This window comes from Eleginops maclovinus, chromosome 23 (assembly GCF_036324505.1).
Source record: "Eleginops maclovinus isolate JMC-PN-2008 ecotype Puerto Natales chromosome 23, JC_Emac_rtc_rv5, whole genome shotgun sequence".
In the NCBI taxonomy this organism is placed as follows: domain Eukaryota; kingdom Metazoa; phylum Chordata; class Actinopteri; order Perciformes; family Eleginopidae; genus Eleginops; species Eleginops maclovinus.
Window position 1 is genome coordinate 11,442,322 of NC_086371.1, and position 24,221 is coordinate 11,466,542.

General features: G+C 40.6%; 1 protein-coding gene across 3 annotated transcripts in view; it reads left to right on the forward strand.

The window, feature by feature from the left end:
* macrod1 (mono-ADP ribosylhydrolase 1) overlaps positions 1–24,221 on the forward strand; it is a 106,343-nt gene that overhangs the window by 47,979 nt on the left and 34,143 nt on the right. For all 3 annotated transcript variants that reach the window (XM_063876337.1, XM_063876336.1, XM_063876335.1), the window contains exons 4-5: positions 10,391–10,420; positions 20,176–20,292. In XM_063876337.1, coding sequence (XP_063732407.1) covers positions 10,391–10,420; positions 20,176–20,292 — 147 coding nt within the window. The remainder of the gene's footprint in view (positions 1–10,390; positions 10,421–20,175; positions 20,293–24,221) is intronic.

A 24,221-nucleotide genomic window follows, 5' to 3' on the forward strand; every position in this document is an offset into this window, starting at 1 on the left:
TTTAGATGGTAAATGAGTGCTCTTCAGCCCGTGAGGGGAGGAAGGAGGTAGGCTTCTAATACTAGGCAATAAAGTAGAAAAGGAGCTCTATATGCCACAGTCAGTTTGAGTTTTAATTAAAACATACAGGCACTGACATCAGGCTCTAGGCTGACAGGACGGGAGAGTATGTTCTCTGCTAATGACTGGGAGTCCACGCTGGTTCAGCTGTTGTTGATGTGTTTTAATACAGACTTTGTGACCAATGAATGTTTTTATTTGCGTAAGAGGCACACCCCACAATTAATTTGCATTTATTACCTTCAAGCAGTTACCACAGCTTAGCCGTAAGGTGCTGCATACACGGCTTTATTAAATTTAGCTTTCATTGCAGCATGGGTGCAACAAAACAAACCTTTACTCCAAACAAACACACACACAGGTAAACAGATTTATGTGCTCATCAGCACACAGAGCATCATAGGCTTGTGTGGGCCCCTCGGGGCCACGTTACGGGTGCAGCTGCACCACCAGCACCCTCTGGCGCTATTCCAGAGACAGCTTCCCAGGAAATAGTCTGATTCAATTTAAGCCACTCACATAGTCAGAGTCACAATCCGAACGAGACATTAATAGTGTAGAAGCTAGAGCATGGCCTTTACTGAATTTCTGATTTTAAAGTTAAGAAGACATATTAATACCTTGGCCGATATTCAATTTCATACACAAACAGATAACACTAACACACAAAGATTTGGTACCGTGACACGTTTAATTTTCCAGTTTCAAAAAACAGTCCCTGCTTTTATAACGGCATCACTGTCTTTAAATACATCATATACTGTATATCCATTATCCACCAATGCTAATCTTGTACAATATAAAGCCATATTTTCCATTGTCTTTGCAATATTAACTTGCAAGATCAACAGATTTCCACTTACTTAAATATTCCATTATCTCATATTGTTATTGCAATCCTTAAACATCATATGTTTTTGTCATGCAGTCCTCCTGATATATGGTTTGATTTATCTGCGATAAACTTGTCTGAGTCCGTCTACAAAAAACTGCTCTAATTGCAATTTTCTGTGTATGAACTCGAGATTGAAAACGAGATTGGACACAATGATGTGAACTCCTGAACAATACAATGCAAATTTAATCCAACTGTTTTGCATATGATCAGTTGTTGTTCCGTATCAAGGAAGTATTCATTCATCTCTACGGGGCTATGATATGATATTATGTGCCTTGGTTGTTGTATTGCATTATATATTGAAATATTTTCCCCCTGTCATGCACATACACAATCTGACAGTGCTAATTGCACACTCTTATAATTCAGGATAATTTTCCTTTCTTTTTTTGCTTAATGAAAAATAGCATTCATATTCCTACAGGAGCTATGAGTGTGTCTGCGGTAAATTACTGTAATTTATGGTCTAGTTATCCCTCATGGTATCAGCTTAATAGCCCTGTGCAGGCAATTATTGTCTAGCTAAATTAGGGTAAAGCATGTTACTTACTTAATCCCTTCAAATTGCAATAAAACCCACACATACAACCAACACCTGAAAAGAAAAATTATGAATTTAAAGGTGCAAAATGAGACTTATAATAAGCAGTTTGTTGAATTACCTTACAATAAAATAGAAATGTATTCTGTATTCGTGCCCTACCTTTTTATATACTTAATAAGAATGATGATGCCAGGGTTTGCCAAAAGTGATATTAAAATGTAACTATCTTTATAAAAATGCAGATCATCTGCATAGATAATTAGACTGATTTATAAAAACCAGACCACAAAAATCAATACAAAGCTTTTATCACCAAGCTTTCCTCTTCGTCGTGCATGTTGGGCATATTGGTTGATCATTTTCTGAATGTTTTTGGGATATTGCATGAGGATAAATCTTTTTTTTATTTGACCTATTATGTTGTTAAAAGTTTAGAAGGTGAGCCCATAGATGTCTGGTCTTATGAGCCAGCGAGTTTAGTATTATTTATAAAGAAAAAGATCAGGTAACAGGCTGACATCACCTGCCATTGTGTTGCTTTGTGCTACTTAAGTCTTCTGTATGAAAATGGTTGTGTATTAAATGTTAATAGAATCAGGAGCAATTCAATCAACCACTATGTGTCCTATCAGAAAAAGGAGAAATCACTCAACCTTTTCTTTTTTAATTGGATGGGTGGGCTTTTTGTTTGATATGCATACAGGATCTCCAGGTATTCACACCTCTGGGCTGCAGAAACACAGTGATGTTCCTTAGACTTGGAGAATACCAAGTCAGCTACAGAGTTACCTTTAAAAAAAGTACTTCAGGTTGTGTGAGGAACTTGGGGCTACAACTATGTATTATAATTAGAATGTCGCTTATGAATTTACTAACAAACCAGTTATGCTTTGTAAAATCAAATGCTAATCACAAATCAGAAAAGCTCTCATTTATGTCATTAGATTTATTGTGTAGTCTCCAATCGACTTAGAACTAAAACATTTGTGATGGTATTGACTTTGTCTTCATTTATTATAATATAATACTAATTCTAGCATTACTTAATATAACGAAGAAACAATATTCCTTAAGGGGCAATCAGATATCCAATCCTAGCTCAAATAAGGATAAATTGACTGCTTTGGTACCAATCAGTGAGTTTCTCTCACTTATGGTTTCAGTTTATACTGTGGACTTGTTGAGGAAGTAAACAAACTGTAGCCAGCTGTTGTAGAAACACAAGTAACAGGAGTGTTGCAGAAGGCGATCAAAAACGGAGAACATCAGACAATCAGTTGTCCATTTTCCTCCACATCCCTGCTCACCTGCATCAAGTTGAACTCCGGTCAACTTTTAAGTGTCTAAGCTGTTTGAGATCTCGCCGTCTTTTGCCACTTTTTTCTTAGCATTAATTAGAAGTGATCTGCTTTGTGTCGTAGTGTTTCCGCAGGTGTGAACGTTTGTTAAGGAGCTAATGAGCAACATTAGGTTCACCACATGTCAATTAAAAATGAAACTGTCACACTAGCTCAGCTCTAATAAATACACACTCTGCACAAGGGTTATTGTTCAGCCTCACTTCTAGTTTCTTTAAGAGCACCATCACAGTCAGAAACGTCAAGATGTTTGTGTTGTTGGGATGAAAGACTGTTTATCTGTGTTCGTATGTCAAAGTCACAGCCTTGAGGTGAAACACAGGCCTTTTAGATCGTGGTGGGTAATAACAAAAGCACATTCATGGGGAGACTCTGGAGCTAGATTTGCTGAAGGGCAAAGGAAAGCCATTTAAGCACAAATGTAAACAAGGAGCTGCAAAAGAAAAAAAATCATGATATAGAAAAATGTATTAATTATGAATCGCTTAATTTTTAACTCTGTCCTTGACTTGTCTTTCTTAATTCTGTTCATTATCTTCTTTAACCTTTACCTCCCTTTGATGAAAAGTGATGTTTTATTTCATCCTAAGGATCAAGTTTCCATTCTATAATCTCATCAAATCTTAGATGTACTTGTAGCACCACTTATTTGCACTATCCTCCAGCGTATAAGTATCTTTGTTGGTTTTTTTCCATAAGGATACCAGCAAATTGATTGGCGTTTTCTGGTCGACAGCCCAAATGATGGCTAGAAATTAAATGGCTGGAAGAGGTATAATTGTGGTTAGGGCGAGTGGGTAGAGGAGAGAGGGAAAGGGAGGGATGGAGAGTGAAGCGGGAGAGGGAGGAATACACAAACAGGTTGCACTGGGGCCTGGGGAATAAGGGGGAGAGGGCGCGGAGAGCAGAGAGAAAGAAAAATAAGATGGAGGGCCGCAGAAAGCAAACACAGAAGGCTGGTTTAACATAGAGCTTCACCTAAAGGATATTTTAGCCTGTTGTCATCATTACCAACATCATCATTGCTATTGACTCACACACACACACACACACACACACACACACACACACACACACACACACACACACACACACACACACACACACAAACACAAACCGGTGGTGAAACATCAATTCGTACTCTGAGCCAACCCGCAAATGAGTGCTTTCTTCATCTTTTTTAGCCTCACTAACCAACTTTTCCGTCCTCTGTCTGGACACTTTTTTTTTAATGCATTTAGCCCTTGTCCTTCACTGATGCATCAATCTATCCAACCCTCCATCCTCCCCTCTCTCTCCCCCTTTCTCCCCATTGTGATTGCTTACCTCCCAAGGAAGAAGAAGGACACTCCATCTTGTTGTTTTATGTTCCCAGCAAATTTAGTCCTGCGTCTCCCTTCTCCACCCTCAACTCTCTTTCACTTTGTCTCTGTCTCTCTCACTCACTCTTCGTCAACCCTCCCTCCCTCCCTCTTTCTGTCTCCCCCTCCTTCCATCCCCTGACACCTCGCACTCTCCTCCTCCACTCCCTCCCTGTCAACTTACCCTCCCTTCTCCTCTCTCTCACTCTCTCTCTCTCTGTATGTAGTTGTATAACTTATCACCCTGATCCCTTCCCCACTCCGGTAATTGGTGTCTCTACAGAAGATGCTAGCACGCTTTATTTAGCCGCTCGGTATTAGCGATTCCAATTAGTTGTCTAATGCCAATAAGAGAAAGAAACTGTTAGCCTTCATGTATTTAGCACCGTGGGAGAAGGGAGTTCATGTGTGTTTGTTTTTGCCCTTGCAACTACTGCGGCCAGTGCATGCACACACATCAATCTAACACGCCCACACACACACACACACACACACACACACACACACACACACACACACACACTCACACTCACACACTCACACACGATTAACACTCGACAGGGTAGAGGGTACATGTTGGCTTTAACAGATGGTGAAACACTTTCCCTTGAGTATCGACATTACTCTCTCTCTCTCTGCTTTTCTCTCTCTATAATTAACTAGGTTTCAGTAACAAACCTTTGGGCTTTGGCGTCGCCATGGTTACCCTAACTCTGAAACGCGACTGTCTGCATTTGTATGTGTGTGTATCTGTGAATGCTGGCAAGTACTGTGTAAGTGCATGCAAATGTTAGTGTTCAAACCTGTGTGTGTGTGTGTGTGTGTGTGTGTGTGTGTGTGTGTGTGTGTGTGTGTGTGTGTGTGTGTGTGTGTGTGTGTGTGTGTGTGTGTGTGTGTGTGTGTGTGTGTGTGTGTGTGTGTGTGTGTGTGTGTGTGTGTGTGTGTGTGTGTGTGTGTGTGTGTGTGTGTGTGTGTGTGTGTGTGTGCTGTGCATACACATGAGTATTTTGGTTGCTTTGATGCTTTTGTTTCCCCACAGGGCTCTGAGGCTGGTTTTGTCTCAAGCGCCTATGTATCTACACAGAGAACAGCGGTATTACATGTGATCATTGATAATTCATCACAGCACTATTGTACCTTACATAATGGGATTTTAACATGTGTATCATTCCATGAATAAAGATTTCAAGTGAGATGAATTTAAAATGAGGCGATAAAATAATAATAATTATTCTGTGCCTGGACCACTGAAGGTAAAAGTTGAAATTTAAACTTGCTGCACCTATGAAAGGCAAAATAAAATGAATATAGGATGTGAGAATATATCTTGTGAACTGCCTGGGCAGCAAACCCTGTATGAACTCCAAAAAAAAGTACTGTTTTTCATACCTTCTATAACAAATGATTATTGTAACACTATACATATGGTAAGAAGTGAAGCCTTTATTGGTGCTTAATATACTTTCCAAGACACTGCAGTGAAGTAAAGCAGAGAAGAGTTATACAAGTGTTTAGGGTACAGTATACTTCAAACAACGAAACATCTGACCACGTCTTAGGCAAGAGCTCAGAGTCTTTTGCATGTCTTTGTTGTCTTGATTCATTAAATCATACAACAGTGCACACTGTGCTGTCCTCAAAGGCCTCCATTGTGTTGAACTTGTTTTAAGTGAAGGAAAGACAGGCTGGTGGATGCAATCAATCACGTACATTTTTACCCACATCCCTGATAGATTGCTTTGTAAAGTGAGCTGTAATTCTACAATATATTTTTCTGTTACCTTCTGTTCTCATAGTCTTTCAAACCCTGGTGCAGTGTTGAAGATCTATTACTCAATCTTTACTTCTAGGATTGTATTTCACTGTCTCACTGGTACCCGCGGCATCACCTTCCCACCAACGCATTGTATTTTCCATTCTGCTGGCTATGTCCTGAGTTTCTCGGGCCTTTCTGTTAACATCTGGTGCTATATTGTCCTTATTCCTGATGAAAGCTGTCCAAACACAGACAGTGTCACCTCTCATGGTGACAATTCCAGCAGCTACAAAGGAGCAGAAAAAATATTTCAGCAATCTAAAACTTCCGTTACCGCCGGGCCTTGGTGTCAGTCCTTCAGTTGGAAAGAGAGGGACTTGGTTTTAAAAACCATTTTGCAGCAACTGCTCATCAGTTTTACAGAGAGAAATCCATCGCAGCAGAGGCAGTGACACAGATTTCTACAAGGAAGGCAGCCTCAGAAATACAGAAGGCAATACAGCCGTAAAAAACATATTGTGGTTTGAGTGGAGGGATTTCACTAGCAATGTGCGATTGTGCTCATTGGGCTTTACTGCGATGACATTATCGAAAAAACGTTGGACATAAACCGACAAGGCATGTAAACAAGACAGGAAGCAGGAAAGAGAATGAAAAATATGTTTCCACAAGATAAGTCCTGAATTGCATTTAACATCATAAACTGGCACATAACAGTAAAAGCATCCATGGGTACATTTTTTCATTTAAAGTGCACTGAAGGAACCCCTTAGTGCTATTTTCCTGGTCAGGATTTATCCACCAAGTCCTACTGTGACAACCTTTAAGTCTCTTGACTGCTGGTTCCACGTAAGCTTTGTCATCTGTTCAGAATGTTCCATGAGAAAGTGGAACCTTCTAATTGTGTTAGAGGAGCTGTGCTGTGAGTTGGCTGCACCAGCTCTCCATAGGGTCCAAAGGTAGCCAACTCATAATAACATATGCTCTACTAAGACAAGATCTACACCTGACTTGAATAGAATGTGTGGCAAATGTTTCCTTGTTTTAAATATTTGTCCTTGCTGAGGTTGCAAATGGAGCTGTTTGGGATGCAAGGAAAATTTCAGATCTGAAAGTAAAGTATTATCGTAGAGAATCGGAGGATGAAACCCTCTTTATTTGTCACATGCATGCACACAGCAGAGCACACACAGTGAAATTAGTCCTCTGCATTTAACCCATCCTAGTACTAGGAGCAGTGGGCAGCTATCGTGCAGCGCCCGGGGAGCAATGGGGAGTGGGGATTGGAGGTGTCCGGTGCCTTGCTCAAGGACACCACAGCAGGGCCTAGGAGGTGAACTGGGACCTCTCCAAGTAGCAGTCCACTTTCCATATTTCAAGTCTGTTCGGGGACTTGAACCGGCGACCCTACGATTCCCAGTCCAACCCCCTACTGACTGAGCCACTGCTGGACATATCATATTTGAACAGAAATGTTATCTTATTTTCAGCCGGATTTATTAAATGTAACATCAGAAGAACACTCAGATATAGCGAGGCAATGCCAAGAAGACAAAGCTTGTCCAAAAACGAGACTAAATATGAGGTAGGCTTTAAACAGCTTGCAGGCAGCCTAACCCTAATTTGTGGCCAAGGCGTGAGCCTCTGATTTCGTTGAGGCCAGGAGGAAGGGGCAATTTTAACGGATTGTTGTCTGTAACGGACAAATCCTAGTCGCCTTTTAAAGATGAGTTATTACTTAATATTTACAAGCATTAACTACCAGTGTAACTGATATAACTTGGAAGATACAATTCACATAAAATACCCAAAATACCTAAAATCATTAGACTTAATAACCAGAGAGCGTTGTTGAATATTCCCTCTCTTTTTAAACTGCATGAATACTACATACCTTAAAACACACATACTTCCTCACGTAAGCTGATACAAATAAAAATAAGTAATACATAGATTATGTAATATGATAAGATTTGGGAATGTTCAAACCAACCATAACCCCCAAAACTTTTTTTTTGGCAGCTATATTATAACTTCTTGATGCTGATGTGACTTTTAACATGCTTTATTACTTTTGATTGGACAGATGTTTCTAAGAAACTGATTTACACTCATAATTTTTCTAACTAAGACCTTCATTTAACATTTTGGTAAGTATTTTACGGATACAAACCTCCAGTAGTCTTTGAATTACAAACAGCTGGTGCATCTCAGTCCCGGTGTCACCACTGTGGTAACTGTGCATGATGCATCGTCTCTCCTTCAGGCAGTTTCCCTTCCTATAAATGAGAAACCTTTCACTAGTCAGATGGCCTTGGGCGTGTTAGTCAACATGGACATATTTAACGGGACGCAGTACGCAATATCACTATTGTGTACTGCCTTCAGCTAAACAGCGGAGGAGAGGAGGAATGGGAGACCTAATGGAGACATTTTATTTGGCTGGCCTTTTCGATCTGAACAAGCTTTATTTTAGTTTCTTAAGATCTATCAGCTCTTAAACAAGCCATGCACTTGAGATCTGCTCACTCTTTCACATTAAATACATTCCTCTATTTTAGCTCATGCTGTATTGAGCTGCACACACTCAAACCAAAGAGTGGAGATATTCACTTAGGGAGATGTTAGTGAGACATATACAGAGAAGTCTGGTGTGTTTTAAAGGCTGAAATTAAGTGGGGTTTACCATTAATGAGGCAGTGGGGGATGGTGAAATGTTGAAAAGTAGAGGATTCTTGTGAGGGAAAGACAGCTTGGGGATTTAGTCTTTTGTTTTTTCCTCTTTTTAAAGTTGCTTGATACACCATCTGAGTGCGTGCCCAATTGGCTCAATGCCGGCAAACAGTAACTAAAATAAGAGACGTCCCCTGTGTGTTTTGAGGTAACTTTGTAGCTGTCCCTCGCAGGCAGATTATGTGCTTATCAGATTCTCCTAACATGGTCACAGCAACCCAAATTTGATCCATGAGCAGGGAAAGAATTGGAAAACATGATTTTTATGAGGTTATGGTAAGATTTGAGTTTTCTGAAAGTGCTGCAGATCCCCTCAGGCTAGCACTGTTGACTTATGGATATGTGGGTGAGAAAAACACTTGGAAATTGCACATCACATTCAGAAGCTCCATCAGCCTACCTTATCACCCAGTAATTCACACTCTTTACACATGTGCAATGACTTGATTCCAGCAGGGAAGATAATGGTTTGTGGCCAGCCATGGCTACAAGTATTACATCTCGATTTTCCTCACTTCAAAAGAACTCATTATATTTCTATTGAATTTAAGCTACTATCACCTCTTTGTTATCCTTCGTATAAAGTCCCTGTATGATCAACTTGAAAACGAATGTAACCGTCTTACTGTTTAGTCGCACAGAGTTGTTTATTTTTCTTTTGACTACAAGCTCAGCATGAGTTATTTTTTAGCTTTGCAGTCAGTGGAGCTATTCTAATGCAATCCTTCTCAGTCCTCATTGACGGGACTCAGAGCCTGCTGCTTCTAATTCTACCATCTAATCACGGACTGAGTTACACCTGCAATGCCAGGTGAATGCAATTAATCGCTGGTTGGCAAACCCAGCGGCACTGTGAGCCCTTGGGTTGAGAACCACTCTTGTTGAGCGATGCTGGCACCCATAACAAATCATGCTCCGAAGGACAAATGTGGAGACGTTTTCCCTCCAGCTAGTAAATATAAGCAAAAGTTATTTCAGTACACAAAACTCAACCAATTAGACTTGATTAAGCCTTTGAGATCAGAGATTCTGAACATCCAGCCCACGCATCAGTTCAAAAAAAACAAATGAACTCAGTTTTAAATAAATACAGTGATGAAGTGCGCTGGATGATGATGTTTTTCTAACCCTCTGGGGAAAGGTCAAGGTAGTACAGAGTCGAAGAGCATTTTAACACTGATTGGTGATTTGCCTTTTGCAAACATTAATCAAAACTACCACCTTTTATATAGATGTGATCACTACTGATTTCTTCAATTAAACTGTTGATTATTTATTATATTAAAAAATGTCTTTTAAAATGCTCATCACAAGCTCTTACAGTCCAAGGTGATGTTTACATGTGGCCAGCGGATATGCAATTAATATTTACAAAATCCTCATTTCAGAAGAGCTTTAACCAGGGAGTGTTTAGTATTCTTGCTTGAAACCCATCCAGTTGATCAGTTTTCAAAACATTTGCAAATTACTTTTCTTCTAAATCATTAATTGTTTGGTTAAGTAATTAATAATTTAACTCTAAATGTATGTTTTTACACTGATTTGATGTTGTAAAACCTTGACTTCAGCAGGACCCATCTAACAAGTTGAATGATGTTATGTACGTCCACCAGTTGATATGTAGTTATTTCCAGGCATGTTTGTTTCATGAGTATTTCTTCTTTCTTGTTACTCTTTCAGCCAACAAGACTCTGCTCGGAGGAGGTGGAGGTAAGTCACAATCTGTCTGATCCATCGGATCTGTGTGTTTGCTGCCAAGATACTTGTCTCCCTCAGTTCATATTGGTATAGCTTTGTGGTGCAAATAGTTCTCCTGGAAAATAAATTATTTTAATCAGATGACGCAGTTCAACGTGCTAACCAAAGAGAGTGTGTATGTATGTGTGTGTTGTTGTGTCGTATGAGTGGTGTTTGTCTTTGTGTTGTAGCAGGTAGCTCTTTGTTGTGGCAGGTGTTCAAGGTGCATTTGCATGCTGCGCTGTGTGTCTGTCTGCCTGTGTGTCTGTCTGCCTGTGTGTCTGTGTGAGCGCAGGTGCAAAGTCCATAGATCATAATTTACGGGTGTGGAGTGCTGTAGATATAAACAGCCATTTTTCAATGTATTGTTGACTCAGTGCTTTGCTGCGTGCGTGTGATGTCGGACGTCAACGCTTAATCGATACTTGTAATAAATCTGTAAAGCTAATGCAGCAGCCGCATTCACTAAAACATGTACACACACACACACACTCCTTAACACCTGTCTGTTTGTTAATGCTTGCAAATGTGGGTGCTGGTGGTTTTGCCTGTGGTTATTTTTTTCTTCATTTGGACTAAAAGCTCTTAACCATTCAGACAGCTGACTTGCACTGCCATTTTTAAACTTTGTGTGTGTGTGTGTGTGTGTGTGTGTGTGTGTGTGTGTGTGTGTGTGTGTGTGTGTGTGCACGCACGCACGCTTGCATGTTGCTGCTTTCCAGTCTCCATGGTGACATATTCACTATAGTGGCACACCTGTATATATGTGAATCCGTATTTGAGTTAATCAAAGAGAATTTGCTTGCCTGAAGGGTCTTGTTGAAGCCATAAGTCCTTAGCATCTGCACACACACACACACACACACACACACACACACACACACACACACGCACACACAGGTACCACCCTTACCATTATAAACCAGCTGAGCCTCAAGCCATAAAAATATACTGCTTCACACATGGCACTCACTACATGCAGTCAAGCAGCTCGAGATCTACAGCATCATTTGATGTTGTCCTGAAGTCTCTGATGGCTCTACAAAGACAGATGGTTTCTAGAGAGGCCGTGAATGGTTTTCTCGTCAGACTATATGAGTTTAATGAAAACCATGTTGACATTGGTTAATTATTTTTTTTAAATATATTCAGTTAAATGAAAACACAACAGCTGTTGTCTGTCTTAAATATTGTCCAACGACGGGTTAGAAGAGGTTACCTTTCTAACATCCACCATCTGCATCATTTTTTTTATCCATTTCTCTCTGTCACACTTTACCAGTTTGTCAGTGGCTCAGTTGATTTCTCTCATCTCTATTTTATTGTATTTATTTCCCTTTGCGCTGTCTCTCTTTCCAGCCCTGTCCTTAGGGGTTTGCCAAGGCAGATAGAGGCTACAGTAGTTGTTAATTAGAGAGAGAGGTAAGCTTAGAGACAAGGGGAATAATGGAGTAAACAAGAGAGACGAGGGGAGACCGGGTTGAGAGTGAAAATACAAGAGAGACTAAAAGGAATGAACGTTCAATAGATAATATAGAGATGCAAGAGCTGACTAGAAACAAAACACCCCAAATATATTCTTAATACATCTCCAGTGCCGAGGTCACAATATACACTGAGTAACCAAGAATACATTAGTTTAGCTGTTTTCATCGGAGCTCGGACAACAAAAGGTCTTTACAGTGCTTTACTACTCAGTCTCGAGGGTACCTGGGTAAATGTCATTCAGTTAGATCAAACGCACACCTGCTGACTTTGTTTTCTTCAATCCGGAGAGGCGCTGAGCTCCAGCGGCGCATCAACAACAAACTCAAGGACAGGAAATTAACATTTTTTTATGACCACTGGCTACAATTGCTCATTTATTCCAGAGCTTATCTAACAATCCAACGTTTCACTGCTTTGATTGATTTTCCAAATAGAAAAGAGAAGAAGAAATCCCAGATGATGATCAGTGGTTCAGTCAGCCAGACAGTTGCCATGAGCTTTATATATGTGTTTGATTTGTGAATAAATGCCTATGGAATTGCTGGAGCCAGGACTCACACTTTGAAGCATGTATCTGGTTCTCCTTCTAGGTCACCATATGTCAGTAATGTACCTTTGGGATGTGTGGTGCATTGAAGTATTTTTCCACAGGTTTGTGGCCTGCACAGAAATCTCCTCTACAGTCTATAGGGAAGAGGTGCTGAACCCCATTTCAAGCCACAATAAACAATCTTCAAGGATGAAACATTGTGTTTCATTTAGAGCTGAAGCATGGAAGTTTTACTTTTGTATGACAATGAAGTTTATCTGCTCCCTAGGGAAATCAAAAGGCAAAAAGGACGTATTTTTATGGAGACAATTGTTGATTGTCTATCTTTAGAAAAGCCTGATGCTCATAGTTTTCTAACCAGAAGCTGGGGTTCATTGCCTATCTCAAGGGCACCTCTGCAGTGCCCAGGACGTAAAGAAGCTCCTCTTAAGCTACCAATTCAAACCCTGTTCATGGTCTGTGTGTCCAAACCACAGTTTAACAGTTTAATGTGTTACCACTCTAGTATGTAATACAGAGATATTTTGTTTTTATTTTTGCTTAAAGATCCCCTATTATACACGTTTTCAACACTATATAATACTGTAGGTCTCAGATATTAAATGCAGTGGTTGCCCAACCACAATGAGAAGACACACCGAAAGAGTAATTCATCACTGTTATTATTCCTTATCTCCAATGGCTGTAAGGAGGTCGCTCTTTCAGATCAAAAAGACTGTACGAGGCAAAATACAGTGACCAAATGCAGTGGGTAGCTTCTAAGGATGCAACTTTAATCCAGTTAAAACTATGTTTCCCCCAAAACATAATTCAGTAGCACTTAAGTTCTATGGGAATGTATTTCTGTAGCAGACCGGGTTGCTTTGACAGTGCTTTTACTAAATCAAGGGACTGCCTCATGGTCAGTAGGGACAGGAACATGGCCCCTATTAACCCTGAAATACCACTGTCGGCATGCCAGTTGCTGTGTGGTAATTTGATTCAGCATGGATTAATTTAGAAAAATGTGACATGTGAGCCCAAAACTGAAATAAACAAGGTTGTGTAACTAGATTTTGACTCAAGACAGAGCCTTAAGACCGAGGAATAGTTATTTTTATGATGTAGTAGTGGAGCTTTATTGTTGCATATTCCCAATTATATTTTAGTCCTACCACAAACAAGTCAGCAAAGTTAAACTAGATTTAAACTTGATGCAAGGGGATAACAAGAATCTTGTTTTAGAAACCTGGAGCATAGGTTTGATTTATAATTATGATTTCCTGTCGAAATTCTTAAATGTGCTGTTCTTCTATAATATTATAGAGAGACAGTTCAAAACAAAGGCTGCTGCTATAAGAGAAGCTGTTCTGGGTCTGTGGGGAGTGAGCGCAGAGGATGTGAACCAGCCATGAAGGCAGTGGCGGAAAATGATTGGTTTATGTGTCTTCAGACATCCGGACCCAGCACACAATAGATGAGCATGATCGCAGTTAAAATTTCATCCACTTACATTTTTTATAATTTTGTGAGGAAAAAAGAACTTCCTCCCTCCTGTTTTTTTTTTTTTTTTGCAGAGCTGACTTTGTGTGTGCTGACATCTATAATCAATCCTCCAGAACAAGGATGAGGTTTGGTACCCAGCTGTGGAAGTCTAGTCCCTGTTTTTCTGCTTTCTCCTCGTCTGGATGAGGAGAATAGATGCAGGCAAAGGACAGGCTTGTCTGCATGCCTTTCAGAACACGGGAACAAGAGAGCATGTATTGTGAATAAAAGTAAAGAGCACAAGATTGGTTTTGGGGCGGGGAGAAAAGACAAGAGGCAAAGAGCACTTAGTGTACCTTCCTCATGCCGACAGTGCTGTCAGTGTCTCAGCCGCCGCATAAATTCTCCGTACTCACCGCAGCACTATGTTTACTTATGTGGAGAAGTTCTTGGTATTGAACAGGTTGCTTAGTTTAAGTTTGTGTGTACACAAGTACATAAAGCAGCGTGCATGTGTGTGCGTGCATCCACCACCAAACCCATCCTAAATGTTGCCTTGGCAACAAGCTGACCGAAGTAAATGAGTGTCCTGGCTCTGCTGAGGGATTGTGGGAAAGCAATATGCCAGCGTTACGCCCCATTAGTTTGACGGACAGCCTGTTTGGCCTATAAGAGGTCAGCTGGCAAGGGCAGCCATATTAGTATTCCATAGGGGGGACGCCTGGATTGGTTTTACGCTAATGTCAATCTACCTGTGTGTGTGTGTGTGTGTGTGTGTGTGTGTGTGTGTGTGTGTGTGTGTGTGTGTGTGTGTGTGTGTGTGTGTGTGTGTGTGTGTGTGTGTGTGTGTGTGTGTGTGTGTGTGTGTGTGTGTGTGTGTGTGTGTGTGTGTGTGTGTGTGACGTGTGTGAACGTGTTTATAAGGGGTGGGTTGTGGGGGTAAAGCTTCTCCTGGCATGTTAGTTGCAAGGATTGTGTGTGTGTGTGTCTGGTTGTCTGTGTGTGTGTGTGTATGCCCTGCTGTGGGGTTGCAGGCTACTCGCCAGGTAAGCACATCGCCAATTATCACTTCCCAGTCCCCCTCCCTCTCTCCTCCAGAGTCAGTCAATACAGAGCCTGTGAGGGAGGCATGATAACACCTGAACTGGTCAGACGCCTGCTTAGCTGGCTGGTTACTGGCCTATAGAAGCCAAAACACTCATTTCTAGCACCTTACTGTCTCCATCCATCCTTTTTATTCTACCTCCTGTCTGAAGCATTTATCTCCTTCCCCTTTGTCTTTAGCCTCCCTCATTCCCTTCACCTACACACCCTTTTTACACTTGATCCCCTTCCAAACTCATTTCTCTTTGTCCAACTGTGTTCTTCAATTCCCTGTCTCATCTGTCTGTCTCTGTGCGAGCCCCTCCATTGTTTTTTTTAATATCTCAGTCACATCAAATACTCCCCAGAAGACCAGGCTTCGGTAGCATAAAACAAGTAGATGTGATATTTTGTATGATAATGAAGGATAATGAATGCTTTATTTTTTATGGAATTTAGTTTGAGACTTCCTGAAAGATTGTTTTATTTTCTAGTAATATAAAGTACATTCATGACTAATTCATTATAATTTGTTTATGTCTGTTGGTGGCATTGGGTGTAGCCAATTACAGCTAATTGTTGAGTAGTTCAGGTACAACGTTTGCATGCGCCGGACTCAGTGGAGTGTGAACAAGTATCCTTTGACACTGCTGTGATGCTAATTTAGTTAGGGCTTCCCCAGTCTCGACTGTATATATGAGGGATACATCAATACCCATACACATGAATCTATGTACATAGCATTGTATAATGAGTCAATATGAGTTTGACTTTTATTATGTCTAAAGGGAAATGGATTTCAGTAAATAACACAAATATACCTTTAAAAAAGAATACCAATCTCATTAGAGATGCACTCTACAAATAAACCCTTTAGTTTGGTTTCAGATTTTTAAATATGCAGTTAAATGATGCCTAACATATTTCTCCAAAAACTGTAGCATATACACTTCTTTTTGCTGTTATGAGGCACAGTGGTCTCTTAGCTACATGCTAATGTCAGCATGCTAACATAATCTAAGTAACAGTGATAATATGCTGCATAGTTTACCATGTTCATCTTCTTAGTTCAGCTGTTATTCTGCTCAGTTTTGCTTATTTTCAACTAAAGTAGAGCTGAAAGGAATATCATTAGTTTTGCAAGTATTGAGCCAGCCAGTAGGGCTGTCAAAATTGGCGAAAAATAACCCTGCCATCCCTATTTCTTAATTCTCCCTTTTTATTAATGTCACACATTTAAATATTTCATGGATAATAATTTGGGTATTTTACCCATGAGAACTAGGTTGATGATGTTCTGTAGAAGTAAAAGATAATAGTGCCATCCTTGAGCACTAATACACCTGCATGTGTGCCAGCCATGAACTGCTGGTGCAGCCTTACTTCAAACGATCTTTCATTTTCACCCCCCTCCGCTCTTGAATCCCCCTTCCTATTTCTGACCGCATTGAAGTGACGGAACAGTGTGTGAATCTACTCAGTAGCGTGCCATGCTCATGCTGAGCTATTACACCAGCTCCCACAGAGCCTGAAGTAACCGCAGTCTGAAAGATAGCCAACATGGGCTGTCTTCAGTGAATGTAGTTAGAGGGACAGCTCTTTATATTAAAGACGAAGAGAGTCACAGTGAGATTGAATAGGTGTATGGTTATTTGTTACCCCTGCTCTAAGGGTTCAGGCTGTGTCAGGAGAGAGAGTAGTTTATTCGTTCTACTCTCAAACATGAGAAAAACAAAGGCTATAGAGAAACTCTTTTAAGAAGAACATTTGTATTTAAAGTTTGACCTCAGTTTTTCCCAAACGTCATGTGCTTATTATTGTAACCATGATGTCAAAGTTCCCAAAACCATAACTAAGTCTTTAGTTCAACCCAAACCATGATAATTCCCTCAATCTTACCTGTTATTTTTCTGTACCTGAAGGCTAAGCATAGTACATTTGTATTATAAGAACAAATCATATGAAGTTGGTTAAGTAAACTGTTCCACCTGTAGACAAACCACTTAATAACTGATAGAGTCGAGAGTCACAGTGAGAAACATAATTGCTAAAATAAAATGCAGAAACAAGACATGCAGGGATAACTGGTCACCCGTGCTTCATTTTCTTTCAAACAGATAAGCTGTGCCAGGACACGTGTAACTTAATCTCGTGTTTAGCTGTATGTGCACACACGCATATGAGCTTTTACGTGTGTTGTGATGTATGTGTACATGCTTCATAGGTCCAAACATGTGTGTGGGCCTAAGAAAAGCGATAGTCAGGTCAAAAATCATCACTGTAGTACAGTTCTGTGTAATCCTCTCCTAAAAACCAGAGGAAAAGATCAGTTTGCACCTTTTAGACACACACACAAGTGCAATAACACAAAGCATGAACAAAAAAAGGGTATTGTTGGTTTACGTTTCAGTTCAATTTCCATTTCTTTTTCTTTTGATTCTGTTTTCTTGCCTGTTTCCTTATCTCCCTCCAGACTATTTTTACATCTGCTGCTCTCTCCCTTATTCCCCTCCCTTCCTCCCTCCTTCTCTTTCCAGCTCTCCGTCTTATCACACTTGTACTTTATTTCAGAGTTGGGCTGCTTCAAAGTTAGTGTGTGTGTGTGTCACCTCAAGGACTGTACACACACACACACACACACACACACACACACACACACAACACACACACACACACACAACACACCACACACACCACACACACACACACAGCGTGAGCATGGTATCTGAGCTTGTTTCTGTACACCCTGAGGAGGTAGCCAGTGTTCAGAGCTCGTCTTTCACAACCTCACACTTGTGCTTAGCTCAGTGTGGCCCAGTTCAACATTGCACAGCATGACATGGCACACTACGGCTCAGCCCGGCATGCGATATGCCAACTTAACACAATAACGTCCGGATAACACCAGACCCCCACCCAGAGATACTCGGTTTAGAGAAACGCACAGCTGCAACAGCTGGTCCATATACGGCGTGGCGGAGATAAGAGCCACAGGCCAACACGCTGAGCTGTGACATATGGATGGGTGTTATTGTACTATTTTCACCAAGTGCTGAAAAGTCTCACAGTGCCGTGACAAACTCATTCCTGACAGATGTGTTTTATTCTGGGTTAACTATGAATTATTAACACTAGACTCTTACATTAAACCTCTGAATTATTTTAAAATAAAAGTGTGAAGAGTCTACAGCCAGGATCTTATCTGGACACGATTGCTGGTGATATTGAGGATATTTGCACACTGGCTGGTAACATGGTGAGACTAATATTAAAATACAACATGGTTTGAACCATATGGCATTTACAGTATAAGCTATAGAATTTCTTTGACAAGGAAACTCAATTGCTGCCAGAATAATGTTTAGCTGCAATCTCTTCAAATGTAGGAAGCACTCCATTTATGAATACAAGTTGTACAGTGTCGGTCAGGGTCAAGAGTGGGCGTACAAAGCTCACAACTTTGACACCATGTAGGATGTGAGCGCTCACATCCAGAGTCTTGCCTGTGGTTATGGATATTACAAGTAAAAGTACTTTAGTTAAAGTTAGGGAACGATCGTGTTTATGGTTAAATATTAATAGAGTGAGCACATTGTATTCAGCTTTAACCAAGAGGATGATCTGAACCCCTGTGCCTCATATGCACAAAGATAACCATATACAATATTCATTCTTTAGCTGCTAGGCATAGATGTATTTTTGAATACATTTTACAGGGACGACAAATGAAATATGTTGGTGGTGGACATTTTGCAGCTACATTCAAATGAACATTTTGCATCTTGGTAACAATTTCATTAGTATCCTGAGGGGTCCCTGGTGGCTTATAGAAGTTTAAAGGAATCATCTTGAGTTTTTAAATCGGATGGTAGGAGGTACTTATCCACAGTCGTATTCAATTGTAACACCCCTAGTTTAGAGAAGCAGACAGGGTAACAGGCACTGACTTTGGTGTTTTTAGTGGGAAGTTTCGATTCACCAAAGGGAAACAATTACATAAACGAACCAAGCAGCAAGGCAAAATTATTGTTTTTGTCAAACGAGTCTAGAAGCTTTAAAGAGAGCCTGATAACAGCAGTTCCCTCACAAGAGATGTCTGATTGCAGGTAAAGAGGTTATATTCTAAGTTATACACAGTTAAACTAATAAGGATGTTTTTGGGGCTTAAGTGAAGTTGGCTAAAACCATAGACTGTATATAAATGTTAAACATCTGTTCTCTCTAATCCTGTCTTTCTGTGATGTGCACAAAAGTTGCACTATAGAGTTTAAATATAAAAGTATTTCATCAACATGAATTTGCAACTTTTGCCTCTTTTCCTCCCTTTGTAAAATATAAAAAGGAATTAGTTTGTTTCAAATATTTGTCTTTTCATTACAAAGACTGAAATCCTGTATTCTATTAAAAATGTTCTGGCTTTGAAGATTTGCTTCTTATTGGTGAATTATTTTGTTGTTTTATTTTTGTGTTGCATTTTAGCATTCATATCTGTTCTTTCTATTCGTCTCTGAATTTGCTTCAAGTGTTATTTCATTAAGTTAAATGCTGCTTTCTAGAGGCCATAATGCTGCGAACCACAAAAACACAGCTGTTGAAATGGAGATAGTTTAAATATTAACTTTGAGGGATATGTGTCTCACTGCAAGGGGTGCAAGGATTGTGACTGAAACTGGTAATTGACACATCTGTAAAATTGCTTATCCTGCATCATTGCCCTTCTGAAAATGAACACAGTCACGGCCTTTAGATGTGGTGTGGATCAAAGATACAGATTTATGAAAATGTAATTAATAAAGACTAATTGACCAAAAAGTCAAAGTCAGCTGAGTCCTTAATAACACATTAAGTGGAGTAATTAACTAAGGCAGTGGCCATTAAATCCATTAAATAGACTGACACACAGAGAGACAGATGCTTTGATATATTAGACTAAAGAAGAAAGAAAGATTTGGGGTGAAACATTAGCAACCTGCAGAAGACAGGAAATTCAGCCATTATTAACATTATCCAGTTTCTTCTGCACTAAACTTTTATGCCGACAAATGTGTCGGCTGGACTTCAAACATTTACACTAAGTGGTCAAATTGTAGAGGATTCACATAAGTATGATAACTCTCTGAATCTCCTGTCCTCTCTGCTCCAGTGGATGGGGCGATACACCGCGCTGCAGGGCCGATGCTCAAACAGGAGTGTGCCTCCCTTCACGGCTGCGAGACCGGAGAGGCCAAGATCACTTGTGGCTATGCCCTTCCAGCAAAGTGTGAGTACAAAGTGTGTGTGCATGTTTGTGTGACTTCCAGCTACCTCTGTGTGGTTTCAATTCTAAGGTCAACAAAGGCATTGGGAGGGTTATACTTCAACATCAAAATGTACAAAACCCAACTGAACTTTTTTTCTTTAAATTCATTTACCTTTCAAGCCCATCTCAACCACCAGCAAAAGCTCATTTAGGTTTCCACCATAATCCCTCCTACTGCCTTCAATTTATAGCTGAGTAAATGGCACTCAGTTATTAAGTGGCACTCTATTGCGCCGTGTTTAATGTGACAAACTAAAGATTCAACATGACAGAAAAAAGCTTTCCTAGGTGTTTTAGTTCCCAAAAAATGTCCTTCACCTTCCCTGACTTCTTAAAACAGATCTTATTTTATGAGAGAACCCAGAATGACTTGTCAACATGGCAGAATTTCTCCAAAAGCCAGGCTCTGACTCCATTCACCACATCGAAAACCAGAGGAGATATCTGACCTGGGACCTTTAACGGTATTGATGTTGGTCCCAGATTATTGTGAGGGGTTCAGAGATTCAGTCTTGAATCTGTAGACTCCTCATTGTTGAATCTGTGAAGTTGTTAGCACACTCATGGGATTACATTTACGTTGGATTTCTTAAATTGGAAATGTCGTAATTAAGCTGCTTAAAATACCAGGATGTTCTACTGTATAGTACAAGCTTGCATGCTTTTCTGGCGCTTCTTAAGGCGCTGTAAGGATGAGATTTTGTATCTACATATTGCATGCAACAGTATATTCTTTCTAAGGGCAGCCGCGTTAGGTACTAAACATACAAGTTAGAGCGATTTGGAACGCAGCCACAATCTCAGTTTCTGCTGTATTGATTTTGATTGTGAGTCTGACAATGTTAATGGAGTGCAATGCTAAACAAATGGCGTACATCATTCTAACATGATGGATTATCTATAATGAAAGTATTTGAAATAGTTACACGCAGAATTTTGCTTTCCACATGCAAATGTGTGTCAGTTCAAAGAGTTCCGATGACAATGAAACAGGACCGCCACCCGCCCCCTTAATCATAAACATTAAATGTAATCTTTTGGAAGGAGATAACCATGATAATGCTAACCACACACACACACACACACACACACACACACACACACACACACACACACACAGCATGGCATCAAAAGGTATTGCAAATGTGCTGTCACCAAATGAGTATTATATAATGACCACCCAGGTGTGTGTGTGTGTGTGTGTGTGTGTGTGTGTGTGTGTGTGTGTGTGTGTGTGTGTGTGTGTGTGTGTGTGTGTGTGTGTGTGTGTGTGTGTGTGTGTGTGTGTGTGTGTGTGTGTGTGTGTGTGTGTGTGTGTGTGTGTGTGTGTGTGAGAGATTAAAGTAAAACTGAGTCTGTGTGATATCAGCTTATGGTTCCATGGAGAGTTTAAGATCACAGTGAAACAAGAACAGGAAAAAAAGTAAAGAGAGGCGATGATAAAGGCAAGCTCAAGGCAGAACAGAGAGCAGGAGTAGAACAAAAAGATAAGCATAGAGCGGGAGAGTGGTGAAAGAAATAAAAATAAAACAAAGCAGCGTTGGGGAGGGGACGGATGTGAGGCCAGCAAAAGAAAACAGGGCATTAGTGAGGAGATGAGATCGTAAATTGTCTGTTCTGCTTTTGTTGGTTAACTCTGTGGATGTTAACTGTAATGTGCATAGAGGGGATGCTGCTGCTGCTTGTCACGTGTCCCTATATGTGCATTTCTCTTATCTTGATGCACTCCATCTGGTAGTGTGAATAATGAGTTTACCTGCATCTGAGTGTAGTCAACTCAGTTTATACCATGTGAGTTGCTTGTCAGGTCCCATCACTCTCTTACCTGTAACTATCTGTCAGCAGGAGATCTGTGTGACAGACTATCTTTCCGACTCACTGACTGACTAACGGTGTGTGTGGGTGTGTGTGCATTCATGTGTGCGTGGCCGTTACCCAGCATGTGGTATGAAGACTGGCTCTCTCCTCTCAGACAAAATATGAAGTCCCAAGAATAATTCAACATGCGTCTGCTCCGATGCTTAAACACTCACAACAGGGCTTGATTACCTCTCAGCAGGGGGGCTAGAGGCGAGACTGCAACAACACAGGGAAAGCAGAGGAGGGATAACAAAGTAGGCAGAGGACTGTGTGAAGACTGTGCACCGCTGTGGAACAGAGAAAGAAATGAAAATGAAACTCGACAGGAGCGAGGCAGGGAGGTTGAGAGACGGGTCCAATCTCAGATCCAACACTTTGATCTTGATTTGTATGGGCTTGCCACCAGATGTGGAATTTAAAGAGCGTGTGACTCACGATTTGCCAAATGGTCCCAAGGACCCTCTGTCAGCCCTCCTTGCACAGTGTCCGTCGATGATCCCGCAGCCACTTAGCCAGAAGCATCCCTCTACCGTAACCTAGCAACACCTGGGGTGCGTGGCACACTACTGCTGCTGTTTAGCAAGAGTCACATGCAATTTGGGGATGTTGACAAATGACAGCTGGAAGATTTCAAGCAGGCCCTGCCTAAACTCATGTGATAATCAACACATGAAGGCAGCTAGATTAGCAATATGTCAACTTTGGGGCAAATGAGCACCTCCAGTTAGAAGGACCTCATCAGATGTGTTGCTCACTTTACAGCCAGCTGCGTGCTGTAAGATGTGCACATGTGTAGGTGTGCACTCATGTGTGTTTTGTGGTTTCCAGACAGGGGAGTGTGGGCCGTAAGTGTTGTCCAGACGACCCGGAGCCCCAAAGCTCACCTGTGTACCGATTAACACAGCTGTAACCCTGCGAACGTGTTACCAATGTGGCCCTCTCTCCCCAAACAAACACATATACACACACCAAGATACAACCACACAGGGGAGGGAAGGTGTCAGGGGCAGGGGTGAAGACAAAGAGAGAGACAACATGAGGTCAGATTCATATTCACATCCAGTGAGGCAGCACTCTGCGTTAGTGACGTCAATGCAGACTTACAACCTTGACAACATTTCATTTTTATTCTGGAGAGGAACTGAACCACCACAGGACTACAAATATATTGCATAAGAAGTATTAGACATAAAGTACTCAAGGCAGTCAACGGCACAGCTTAATATTTTTCCAAGGTAACGCAGATTTATTATATGTCTGACAGCTGCAGTTTGGCACTTGAAATAGGTTTTACAGAGCAATATCCTTTCACTAAGCTTTGTTTTTGGTCCCTAAAAAACATCTCAGCTGCAAAACGCTCCGCTAAGTTTACCAACTAGTCCCTTTCTTTGTTTGTGTTCTGAGCAGGTAGACTAGAGAAGGATTTTTAAGGCATTTTAACAAGCTGCAAACTCCAGCTGAAAACAATGCCAATCAGAGTTGTGCAAAGAAGAAGTAAAACTACACTAAAAAACCTATCATGCTCACACTGTTGGGGGGAACTGCTGAGTTGGGTGATTAGTCTTAATTGAGACATGTCAACCATTACAAAATCGATTATAGCAGCTTTAAGATTAATTGTAATAATGTAATAAATAAAATATGAAACAAAAAAGTACCCTACCTACTTGAAAAGCAGTTCACCTTTACAGTCACAGTTCTTTGTCTGGAATTCAAACTACATTCCCAATTAACTGCAATTTACATTGATCCTGTAGCTCCGTTTAATGTGCAAAGCTTTGTAGCTTAATTGCATATATTGCTTTAATGTTGCCCCAAATACTTTCTGTTTGCAGTGTCTGGTATTTTGGGTGGAAATTGGTAGACAGCAAAGGATAATGTTTGGGGAGGGAGTGCAGTTGGAGGTGGAAAAAGATGCAGGGAAAACAAGATGGAGATGGAAAGGCCCAGAATGAAAAAGTGCTAAAGGAAATAGAGAGGTACAAAGCAAGAGAGATATCACTCTGTCAAAAACGGGCTGTTATGCTCCC